The 12695-nt window shown below is 33.7% G+C and overlaps 1 protein-coding gene across 1 annotated transcript; it reads left to right on the top strand.

The window, feature by feature from the left end:
* The first annotated feature begins 542 nt into the window (after positions 1–542).
* On the top strand, positions 543–11189 carry LOC132565669 (rho guanine nucleotide exchange factor 39-like). The gene is made up of 12 exons (XM_060230364.1): positions 543–622; positions 943–1112; positions 1692–1907; positions 2355–2473; positions 4848–4918; positions 5676–5839; positions 6216–6416; positions 6514–6602; positions 7348–7459; positions 8052–8315; positions 9135–9448; positions 11087–11189. Exons 1-12 carry the CDS (start codon positions 595–597, stop codon positions 11187–11189), a joined length of 1851 nt encoding a protein of 616 aa, XP_060086347.1. The 5' UTR covers positions 543–594.
* The last annotated feature ends 1506 nt before the right edge of the window (positions 11190–12695 follow it).

Below are 12695 nucleotides of genomic sequence, written 5' to 3'. Positions count from 1 at the left end.
TATTGGCCTGGAGTAAATTCCAGACTGATACATAATGGTTAGAATCAATGGTTACATGTGAATAACATGAAATGTTAATCAGTCAATGCGAAAAAGTAGCTAAAACATACAACAAATTACCACATAACTTTTAGTAATCACAACATTTTCTTGCCAGTTTTGATTTGTCACAAATTTTAGCTGCTTTTCCATATGGGTACAATTTGCATTAATTTAATGAGTATTTAACTGTAATACATAATTTATATTGACACAAATATCATTTTTGATGATGTTAAGAAACTACCTTGTGATCTTTCATATTGCAAAAATTAGACTCCATTGCATTGGCTTTGAATCACATTTGATTAGAATTTAAATTAAGATAGTGTTGAAATTGGAATTGTGTCCTTTTAATTACATGAAAGATTAATTGATACTATTTTCTTCAGTCACAATCAGTTTACTTACATATATGTTACTAGTGATTATATTTTTTTTTCTTCACAGAGGACTTCTCATCTGTTTTCCTGAAGTTATGTTATTGTAAGTCTGATTCGTCATTACTATATGAAATTTTCCTGGATCAAAATTTGCTGATAAAACAGATTCAAAATGTTGTCCACACGAAGTAGGTTTAAGGGTAAGTAAAAAGCAGTAAAGTTCTTATTCAAATATAATCAAATATGTTTGAAACTACAGTGCTAATTGTTATATTGCATGTATGTGACATAATTAGCTATGATTGTTGACTCTTGACTTATTGTAATACTGTAATATTTTATTTACTCTATAAAAACATAAATCAAATATTTGATTATAAATTGACATTTGATTAGTTTTTTTTTCATTTTAGCAAGCCAAAAGCTCTCTAAAATAAGAAGTTTCCATGCTAATTTCATAAATCACATATGGAATTGATACTCATCAAAGAACCTATTTTTATATACATGTGTTTTGCAGTTTTGAATGAAATAGCTGAAGAAGAAAATGCATCTTTTACTTCTGGTAATGGAGAAAATGATAAGTTACTCCAGGCTGCAGCCAAACGAGAGAGACGTCGTCAAAAGATCACTATAGAACTGTTTGAGTCAGAAAAAACCTACTTGTCTCATCTTGAATTAGTGAACAAGGTAATAAAATACAGTTTGATAATGCTGATGTTTCTGTTTTGATTTGGAGTGTTTGTTTATCAACTTAATTTTTTAAGAAATGGATACAAAACAATGCATTCTGATAGCATTGTTTACAAAACGAGCATAAAGATGGTCAAGTTTGATAGAATAAGAACAAATTCTCATAAGTAGTGTTGAAAATTTAGCAGTGTTGAAAAGGTTGAATTTATGTGTAAAATGGTGAATGTTCAATTTTATGGAGGGGAAATTACCCATAAATTGCAGCAAAATGAACCTTGGGCTTAAGTTCTATCAAATTTCACTGGTTTTATGAAATGTAAATCTTAGAAGAAGAGGAAGAAGTTCTTGCTATTCACAAAACAGACTTGAAAACCTTTTGAAATCAGAACAGAGGAGAAATTACCCACTCTACATCACACAATTACAAAATGTACATTATCAGGTATGCACTTTCAATATTTTCCATTTCATTTAAAACAACACAGAACAAAAACCTTGAGGATGTAGTCTACAAAATCCTTCACCTATATCACACATTTTGATAAATAGTTATGTATATATCGTCATCTATTTTAGCATTTCGATTTCCCACTTCGATTCAACTGTCTGATTCCTGAGAATGTACATGCAAAGATATTTAGCAACACAGAACAGATCATGGAAGTCAACAAAACATTACTGGAATACATGGAGGAGATGACTGTGGGAGAAGCATTTCGTTACCTTGGACCTTTCCTAAAGTTGTACTCTTCCTATGCTAACAATCATGGAACAGCAGTGTCTACATTACAGGTAACACTGGTGATCAAACAAATTGTGCCTTAACTAATGTTAACAAAATATGGCAATTAAATGGAAGTTTTGATACAATCTCACATGTTAGTTTTTCTGCTGATGGAAATTCTTAAAGTTACACCACATGTTTTCTGACTCAATTATAACTTTTCCCCCATTTTCTGTACAGACTACAAATTTGAATTTTCGGTCAGTCCTCTGTTCCTTGTACACTAGTAAGGTACCATACCACCATGTGTATATAGGCCCAACAACACATAAGATCCAACTGAAATATAAAGGGGAAACTAACATTTATTTGAATATATAAAAATCACTTTTTTATAGGAATGCATGTAAATTTTGTATTCTTGTATAATGTAAATATTTTATGTAAAAATCTTCAAATGCAGAAACACAGAAACATGTCCAAATTTGTGAGGAATATGAACCTGTCGTTTTCAGGAATGGATGCAGAAGAGTCCAGATTTTGCTCAGTTTATTCACACACAAGAGGAAAAACCAGAAGTGAAAGGATTGAAGATTAACGCTTTACTTATCACCCCTGTGCAACGAGTGCCAAGGTAAGGCTGAGGTGATACTTAAATTCTGGTTCAATACTCTGATAAAACATCAATCAAAAAAACAAAATGGGTACTATTGAATTATTGAAATTAAACTTGTAAAAATTATTAATCTAGCAAAAAATACCAAAATTGGCAACAGAGTAAGGCATATTACAATATTTGTTAGGCAATAATTGAATGCTCATTGTTCTTTAAGCTAATTTATAAATCAATACAGGGAATTTATAGAGCTGATAATGGGTTCTCTTTTCAAATGAAATTATTTTATTTTTATTAATGAAATTCCCCAAATTTTCAATTTACTCTTAAACATTTCCTTTGCAGTTCACCAATTTTCTTTTTACAAAATGAGGCAGACATGCCCCGTCCCAAATCAGTTAGCAAAAGCTCTGCAAATACTCTTCAATTGTGCTTTAATGAGCCAACCACCTGACTTAGAGGAAGAAGTAATATGTTAGCACCAATAGTTTATTCCATAATGAACACAGTAGTAACCAAAACATCTTGCTACAAATATTTAATTACCAGTTGTAATTCTGGAAGTGATGACAGTAAAAAGACAATCTGTGGAAACTTGCATTAAACAACATTGTTACAGAGCCTGATATAAAATTTGCTGTTCATTTGCATATGATTTACTTAGATTTGATGAGATGAGATTCTAATTGGAAAGTAATTTGGGTTCTGTTATTATGGATAGACACATGTTAAACAAAGAACCATATATAGACTCATTAGTTCTATGTAAATGAGTAGACTATCGATTCAAACATTTATGACAACATTGAATGAAGAGCAGGGCTCGCGCTGGCGATCGCCAATGGCGCCATTGGCGATTTCAAATTTCTATTGGCGAAAATGCCGATTAGAGACGTTTCCAGTCACCGATGACTGTATAGAGAAAAATCACTGGCGTTTAACTTATTTGTAACGAGTGACACAGGTAAATTTTGCTCCGACATCGTTGTGTACTACACGGTCACGGCTAACTGACTCCCGCAGCTGGTGCTATCAACTCTTTTGTGTTTTGACACACATTTACCTGTCTAAACAGCAACACGCCTGTAATGAAAATCGCCAATTATCCAATGATGTCTCCATTGTCTCTCCAGATAGCCTCTGCCGTGAACAATAAGGTAAGTTAGCTGAAGGAAAGATGTTGTTTTATCGAATTGGCTTACGGTAGGTCGATCATTAGGTGTGTCGATGTCGTCAATTACGAGTTTGTGATTTCTGTAGACATAACTTAGTAAACTAGTTTTTAAAAAAATAGGCTTCTTAACCTTTTTGATCGACTATTAAAATAGCAAGAAACACAAGATATAATTTTGTTGTTTTTACACTATATTGCCGATTTTGTTTTATATTTTTTGTACATATTTAGTCACATCAGATCTGGCCCTTCACTAAGATAGATCGTTAGATGAAATGGGAAAACGTAAACTCCCCTTTAGTGATAGGGATGGGAAAGTTAAATTGTCATCATTTGGTTTTAAGACACCATCTATTGTGTGCAGCCTTACTAACAAGGGCAGTAATTCAAGAAAGTTTGCAGGCCATAGCTAAAATATGACCCAGAGCAAAAGCTCATGTTTTGTGACATATGTATGAAGGCATTAGTTAGAAATAGTTTCACTGATGGCTGCAGTAAAAAAGTGCTTGGTTAAGCATGAGAAAGGATCAGGTATATACAACTATTCATCATTTATGAACAGAAAATTATGTAAATTTAGATTAAGTAATTCAGAAATGCCTAGAGGATGGTATATAGTATCTCTTACAGCCTGCTTGGCACATGAATTAGAAACACAATCTTTTAGTTAAACGATTATGTCTTTATTATCTCTGAAGTGTTTTTAAGATATATATTACTTAGGAAGTTACTGTAATAAGTATAATACTTTGATGGTGTAAAATAAGGTTCAATGTAATCCTGTATCTCTCTGCAAACGTCCAATTCTATTCTAAATTTTATTTTCAATTTTACAGATGAGAACTCTGACTCTGCTGCTTTGGCAACACAACAGCAAACTGTCGAGATGCAGAAGGCCTGTAATAATTTCATGTTTATAAACTCTTTTACCATATACTGTATTATGTTTGGTGTATTGTTGTTAAAACAGTGAATAAATAATGTAATTATATAATTAGCTATGTGTTATTATTGTATGATTGTATTCTCTTCGGGTGATTCTATGTGATTGTATCTGTTCGCGCGCTTATAGCAAAAAAAAAATTTGGTTTGGCGAAACTGAATTTTGACCCAGAGCTAGCCCTGGAAGAGATTTATTCTCAAGGTGATAAGACTATATATCCAGGTAATTTGAACATTAATGGTAAGACAAAATCTCCATGTTTGATGTACTTGTAGGTATAAATTGCTGCTAGAAGACCTCATGGAAAATACAAGTCCTGATCATCATGACTACACACATTTACAAGGTAACCTTCCTGTAACATTTGTTATTCTGATTTCTCCAATAACAAGACAGAGAAAGGAGACTAACTGTTCTTGATTGTGATCTGTACTTTGTTCACATCAATTAGATTTTTCTGTATCAGGTGTATATTTTTTAAAAAAATTAATATACTGAAGAAAAAGGTCAAATGGATGCAAATGTTGTTAGTGGAATTGGATCTATAAATGTAAACAACAGCCTAGTTGATAAGATCTCCAGTTAAACTTGATAGTTTGACTTTCAGCTAAACCTGATTGTGTGACCTTTAACCATTTAAAAATACTTAACAACAACAAAACTGCCATTTAAGGCGACATACTACATTATATGATTTACATTAGTTGGAAAACTTGTTTCTCTATTGTCATACAATAAATAAAGTTTCATATGATTCTACGTAATTGTATCTCTTCCTGATTCTACGTTATTGTATCTCTTCCTGATTCTATGTGATTGTATCTCTTCCTGATTCTACGTGATTGTATTCTCTTCCTGATTCTATGTGATTGTATCTCTTCCTGATTCTACATGATTGTATCTCTTCCTGATTCTACATGATTGTATCTCTTCCTGATTCTATGTGATTGTATCTCTTCCTGATTCTACGTTATTGTATCTCTTCCTGATTCTACGTGATTGTATCTCTTCCTGATTCTACGTGATTGTATCTCTTCCTTATTCTATGTGATTGTATCTCTTCCTTATTCTATGTGATTCTATGCTCTTTCTTATTTGTACAGAAGCCACGAAACAGGTCACTGACATTGCCGCCCACATTAACGACCATATCAAGCAACATGATAACTTTCAGAAGATGTTGTGCATACAGAAAAGCTTTGACAGTTCAGCTCCTAAGATACTGGCCCCAGGTAGAGAATTCATCAAGGAAGGGCCACTAAAAAAGGTACATTATTTACTAGGTCTATAGATAGTGTATTGTTGATGACTGCGCTATGTGTATCCATATTTGTGGTAAATACTATACAGTCATTTATTTTGATGGGACATTTGTTTTCGTTGAATTCCTGGGTACTCTTAATCCACCAATTAATCCATGAAATGATGAACAGACGAACATTGACATCGATTATAGTACTAGCCGATTTTATGAGCAAGGTTAATTCCCAAAATCAAGTGCCAACAAAAATGTATATATGTTTTTTGAAGTGCGAAATTTCAGCCCCATCAATATAAATGATTTCAAAGTAAATCTGGTTTCCTTAAACCATAAAAGAAGAATGAAAAAAGTAAGAACTAAAGAACGATAATCTCTATTACAGGTTTCCAGAAGGGGAGGTAAGCCACTGGATCGGATGTTTTTCCTTTTCTCAGACATGCTGATCTATGGCAAGCCCAAGTTTTTGGATAGTGGTAACAAATCTTACTCCTGTTGTTGTGTACTGCCCCTCAAACACTGCGAGGTAGAGCGTGTGTTTGGCACTGTTAAAAAAACAGGAGGAGATGCTGGAGGCATGTTCAAGGTAAAAAAATTATGTATTCATTCTTAATTGATGATATAATGAGATAAAAAAACACCTTTCAATGTTAGAAATATTTACACTTTGTATCATTATGTAGGTCAGCTGTAAAGATGAGAACCTGCTGTTGTACACAAATGATCAGGAGGAGGCAAAGTCCTGGATCACAGCTCTGGAGACTCATATCAGGTCAGTATGATAGTCAGGTCCTGTGTCACAGCAGTGGAGACCTACATCAGGTCAGTATAATACAGTCAGGTCCTGTGTCACAGCAATAGAGACTCATATCAGGTCAGTATGATAGTCAGGTCCTGTGTCACAGCAGTGGAGACCTACATCAGGTCAGTATGATACAGTCAGGTCCTAGGTCACAGCAGTGGAGACCTACATCAGGTCAGTATAATACAGTCAGGTCCTAGGTCACAGCAGTGGAGACCTACATCAGGTCAGTATAATACAGTCAGGTCCTGGGTCACAGCAGTGGAGACCTACATCAGGTCAGTATAATACAGTCAGGTCCTAGGTCACAGCAGTGGAGGACTACATCAGGTCAGTATAATACAGTCAGGTCCTGGGTCACAGCAGTGGAGACACATATCAGGTCAGTATGATACAGTCAAGTCCTGGGTCACAGCAGTGGAGACCTACATCAGGTCAGTATAATACAGTCAGGTCCTGGGTCACAGCAGTGGAGACACACATAATTAATATAATTAGTATGTTATACAGTTGACCCTGGATGAAGACATTGGTTGCCTAGAATTTTGAAATATTGATAGAAATTGAATGGATCTTTTTCAATTTATTTCATACTCAGAAAATAGAAATTGTCTTTGTGGATACAACTCTTATTAAGTGAAATTTAACATTCTGTAATTGCTATGGTGGTGAAATATCTCTAAATAAAAGTAATGCCTTGTTTCCATAACCACAGGAAGTTGAGCAGTAACCGATCAACACTGAGGAAACCAAGCAGCACTAAGGCTCCAATGAGGGGGAAGTCTCTCTTCAAACATCGACAAAAGGAACGCAAAATGGATGATCAGGTATTTATGATGTTTGCTGTCGATGAATAGAATCTGCTGATTTTTGTAAGGATAACAAAACTACTGATTAATTGTGAGCTTGCTTCATGTCATACACAAAACAAGAGGCAGTGGCAGTACTGTAAAACATATTGTTCATTAACAAATTTCTACCATAAATATAAAAGTTGAACACCAAGCACACTAAGTTCAATGTAGGTGTTAGGAATGTCATGTGCTAAAAGCAATATGTGCATCTTGTTCAAAATGGCAGCATTCTGCTAACAACATTACATATTTGCTCAGCCCCTTAAGATTTTATCCGGACAAAATCAAACCCGGTGTAAATATTACAAGAGAACTTCAGAATAATTGACTGTAATCTGTAATGTTTTAATGTATCAGAATAGCTTGACAGTAAAATAGCAAGCTACTCTCCCAAATTGGCATTTTTTGTAATTATCCAAATTACATGTTCTTTCAGCATGTGTGGTCAATTGACAGTTGGTAATTGTAAGTCTAATTTGTCTTGTCAATAACAAAATGATACAGCATACCAAAAACTGATCAGCATGAACTAATTGGCAATTATACATTATTGATTGTATTTCAGCAAAAGGCAAAGATACAGTGCAAAGAAAATAAGTCAAAAACAATACGCTTCAGTGGCTCACCAATAAAAAATGGATTATCTCCCCTTAGAAATCAGATTCGTGCTTTATCTGACATTGAGCTCAACATAAGTAACTGTCGCTCACCCAGCAAGAAATGCCGTTTAGATGCCAGCCAGATCTCAACTCCTGTAGCTGTTTCTATGACAAGAAATGGGAAACCATACAGACCACATTCCTTGGATCTGTCTGATGTAGAATTTGAGGTACATGTTTTATTTCAGGTCAATTTTAGAATCATTATACAGGTCTACATGTTTTATAATGTAAGGATACAGATATACCACCCTACTTAATATGTCTCAACTGTTGTAGCAGGATACGATATAGTGTTACCCAAGTCGGTCCCATCCTGCCATTTTACTTCACATAAATGTCCTTACCTTCAGCAGATTTTGTCAATATTTATACCCCATAGTATCATAACATCAACAGGAATGGGGGCATTCATGCCTTACAGACATCTTCTTGTTTCTGAACATTTTCTGGTGGCGTATGCTTCACATTATTTAGGATACAAATATTTTGTTGAGACTGGTTATTTTTCAGGTCCTTTTGTTTTCATTTTTGAGAACAGAATAAAATTTAGAAAAATAAATACAATGATGATATAAAACAAATATAGAAAAGCATATTTTATCTTTTTGCTTCTATCCTCAATATCAAATTTTAGTTAGTTTCTGTCTAAAGGTGATACTAAAGTATTCTTATACTTACAATAAACATAGAGCAAAATTTCATCTTTTTTTTTCATCTTGAAATCTTTTTGATATCATACATTAAATTTCTTAAGTAATATATAGTTATCATCCTATAATAAAACGAAGACTCCCATCTACATTTTGACAGATGTATTTATATATTTAGTTTTTTGTTTTCTCAGACCAAACAATTTTTTCAAGACAAGTATTTTTTATGATACAATGTATATATTTAATTTGTTACACAAGAAAATTGTCAAAATCATTTAGTAATTTTATTAGTTTATACACCATGTTAATTATCCATGATCTTTCATTATCTAGGCTGGGTCTCCAGACCATGACCTTTTCCCCTCCTCCACAGACTTGGACTGTAGTGACGGGATTGAGGATTCTGATGTTGTGGAGAATGAGGCCAATAGAGTTGTAGATAACACAGCCAATCATACAGAGGAAAACACTTTCATGCAAATGACAATGGATGACCTTGGGGAAGCAGATGTTGACCTTGACTCATTTTGTAAAGCTCCCAGTAGAGAGAAAAGTAACAGTACATCAACTGTACCTCAGGATGTTTATTATCCTAATAGTTACCACCTAGATTCCAAACCATCTCATTCCCGTCATTCACTCCAAAGGTAGGATTATCTCCCTTCCTATATGGGTTACATAAACAGAAAAAACAATATATTTCATGCTTCCTTATTAATGGTTTTAAGCCATCTGACCCAAATGGTCAAGATGACACATTGCTATCATCTGCCTTGTGTAAAAATTTCCTTCAAAATGCTACTTCTCCTTCATGACTTGATGGATCTCCACCATATTTGGTCTGGTACACCATTTGATGAGGGCAATCATTTCTTAAATTTAGAAAGTTGATTTAACCCTTGGGGACATAGGTATGGGGTCCTCAAAGGAGAGTTACAGAATATTTTGCTTTAAAATATTTCTTCTTTATGCCTGAAATTCACCATTTGGCGAGGGCAATCATTTCTTATAGTCAGAGAGTTAATTCAATCCCTTGGAACCAGGGGATGGGGCCCAAAAAGGAGAAGTTAGAGAATTTTTTGTTTTTAAATGCTACTCTTCCTTAATTCTTAAATTTTTCAACTAAATTCAGTCTAATGCATCATTGGGTGATCACAATCATTTCTTATATTCAGAAATTTGATTGGACCCTAGGGACTTAGGAAGAAGGACTTCAGTGAAGATTGGCAATATTTTGATTTTAAATGCTACTCCTCAACTCCTTAGTGAATTACAGCCAAATTTTGTTTGAAACATCTCTTTGAGGTGGGCTTCAAATCGCTAATCCTCCTGTTCCTTTGCCTGATTTATCAGGTAGAGTTTGCAATCATATCATGAAATTCATTATTTTTATTTTACCTCATGGGGCTAAGGGACAGTGCCCTAACAGGAAAATTAGTTGAAATTGGCTTTAAACAATATTCTTCCTTCATGCTTTGGTGAATTTTAATGAAATTTGGTTTGGTACAACATTGGTTCAGGGCAAATAGTTCTTTAATTCAATAAATTTGATGGCACCTCCAGGCAACATGGCCCCCAAAATGGTAACATAAGCTATGACTACTCTAACACTACTCTTCCCATATGCCTTGAAGTATTGGGACTGAATAATTTTAAATTATCCTTAAGGAAAAACAATCCAGTCTTAAATTCATAAAGGTGATTCAACTCCTAGGGACAGGTCTTCACCTCAAAAAAAATTTGCTTTCTTTTGATATATTCCTCAATGCTCAAATGATTTTTAACCAATTTGCTTGAAACATGTGAAAGGAAAGGTAATAATTTCTTATAGAATGGTTCATTTGTTGGATGACTGTTAGGGCCATGACCCTCTTGGTTTTTCTTGTGTCTTTTTCAGTGTGAAATCTGATCTTTCACACAAAATGTTCAGGTGATATTAGTTCCTTTGGTAAGATGTAATTGTCCTTTTTATGAATTTAATGCATCATCCGCTGTCTAGAACTGATAGTAGTTTTGTTTCACTCAACTTTTCCCTACCACAAACAAAAACACAAAAATGAACAATCAGTCTGTATCTTAAAAAAATCTTTTCTACAGAAAACATGGATGTTTCAACTTATGCACATTAATAGGGTGCTAGGGGAAAGGAGAAAAAAAAAGAATATTTACTGTTACCCACAAAAAGTCAAAGAAGGGTTGGTGTAAAGTTTCTTATCTTTTCAAATGTTTTGAACTCATCAGCAGAAAATTTACAATTTATGTTATATACTTTCTTTCTTACTTAGGTTGGCATCTGGAAGTCGTAAGATCAAAAAGAGGTGTGGAGAGGCTCTGAGTAGTGCTTATAATCGAATACAGGAGACAAAGTCTAACTGTTCTATACAGTAGTGTTTACAGCAGGATACAGACAAACTGTTCTGTACAGTAGTGTTTACAGCAGGAGACAAAGTCAAACTGTTCTATACAGTAGTGTTTACAGCAGTATACAGGAGACAGACAAACTGTTCTGTACAGTAGTGTTTACAGCAGGAGACAAAGTCAAACTGTTCTATACAGTAGTGTTTACAGCAGGAGACAGACAAACTGTTCTATACAGTAGTGTTTACAGCAGGATACAGGAGACAAGGCCAAACTGTTCTATACAGTAGTGTTTACAGGAGACAAAGTCTAACTGTTCTATACAGTAGTGTCTACAGCAAGAGACAGAGACAAAGCCAAACTGTTCTATACAATAGTATTTACAGCAAGAGACAGGAGACAAAGCCAAACTGTTCTATACAATAGTGTTTACAGCAACATACAGGAGACAAACTCTAACTATGCAAAAAAGTGACTATATACATAAAGTTCCTCTGTAGTCTTTCTAACTCCAAACACAAACATCTAAATCCAGACACATAAGGAGACAGATATTTAGAATATTGACATTCTGTTAGCTTTATACCTTTCATTATTCTCACATGTGCACATCTACTACAGATTATCCAGGTGTCAGTATAGACAGATTGATAGGTTAAATACTATAGCTGTATTCTCACAGATTGTTCATAGATAATAAACTAGCATTACATTTGGAATCAGTATATCAGCAATTACAATATATATGTTGATAATATCATTAGGAAACCTATATTAGTACGTGTATTTGCTAACATAACTTTATCCAGAAATTTTGGGTAAGTTGTCAATTTTGGATCAAAAGAATCAATATGATATTAAACCTTTTAAACTTCTAAGATATCTCATGTGAAAATATTAATAATAACTTAACCAGAATTTCATATATTACTTCTTTTACCTAGAGTTTATACTTTCTACAATCTTGTGAATGTTTTAACTGTATTTCTTTTAAAGGGTTGTACATGTGTAGTGATATGGATTTTGACTATTTCCAGGAAACATAAATTCGCAAAATTAATGTGCAATATCAGACAGTGAATGGTACTTTACATTATACTAGAAGTACAGAACATTCATGAAAAACTGAATGAAATCATTCAATCGTTCAGCTCCATTTGTTAAATTTTCATATATGTTGAAGAGCTTTTGCTGTTGAAAAATAGACTGCTTCTGATTCTCTCTGAAGAAAGTTTACTCATGATCAATATTTTAGAATTGTTACATGTATCTTTATGGAGGAACCATTTACAATGTATAAAATTTCAGGTCACATTAACATTTCTTTTTAATAGACATTTTTTTTTAATCAATCCAGATTTGTTTAAATACAATAAGACAGTTCTGAACAAAATGTCTCAGATCATGTGAACTGAATGTTTATTTGGTTCCCTCATTATTCTTATTTACAGCATAATAATACAAACAACCAATTTTACACATAATCTTCAATTTAAATGCCTGTTTAGATAATACGTAGGTTGCATCACATACCTT

This window comes from Ylistrum balloti, unplaced genomic scaffold, assembly GCF_031769215.1.
Source record: "Ylistrum balloti isolate Yb309-2 unplaced genomic scaffold, AGI_CSIRO_Ybal_v1 Utg369730, whole genome shotgun sequence".
NCBI lineage: Eukaryota > Metazoa > Mollusca > Bivalvia > Pectinida > Pectinidae > Ylistrum > Ylistrum balloti.
This window is presented reverse-complemented; position numbering and strand designations above follow the sequence as displayed.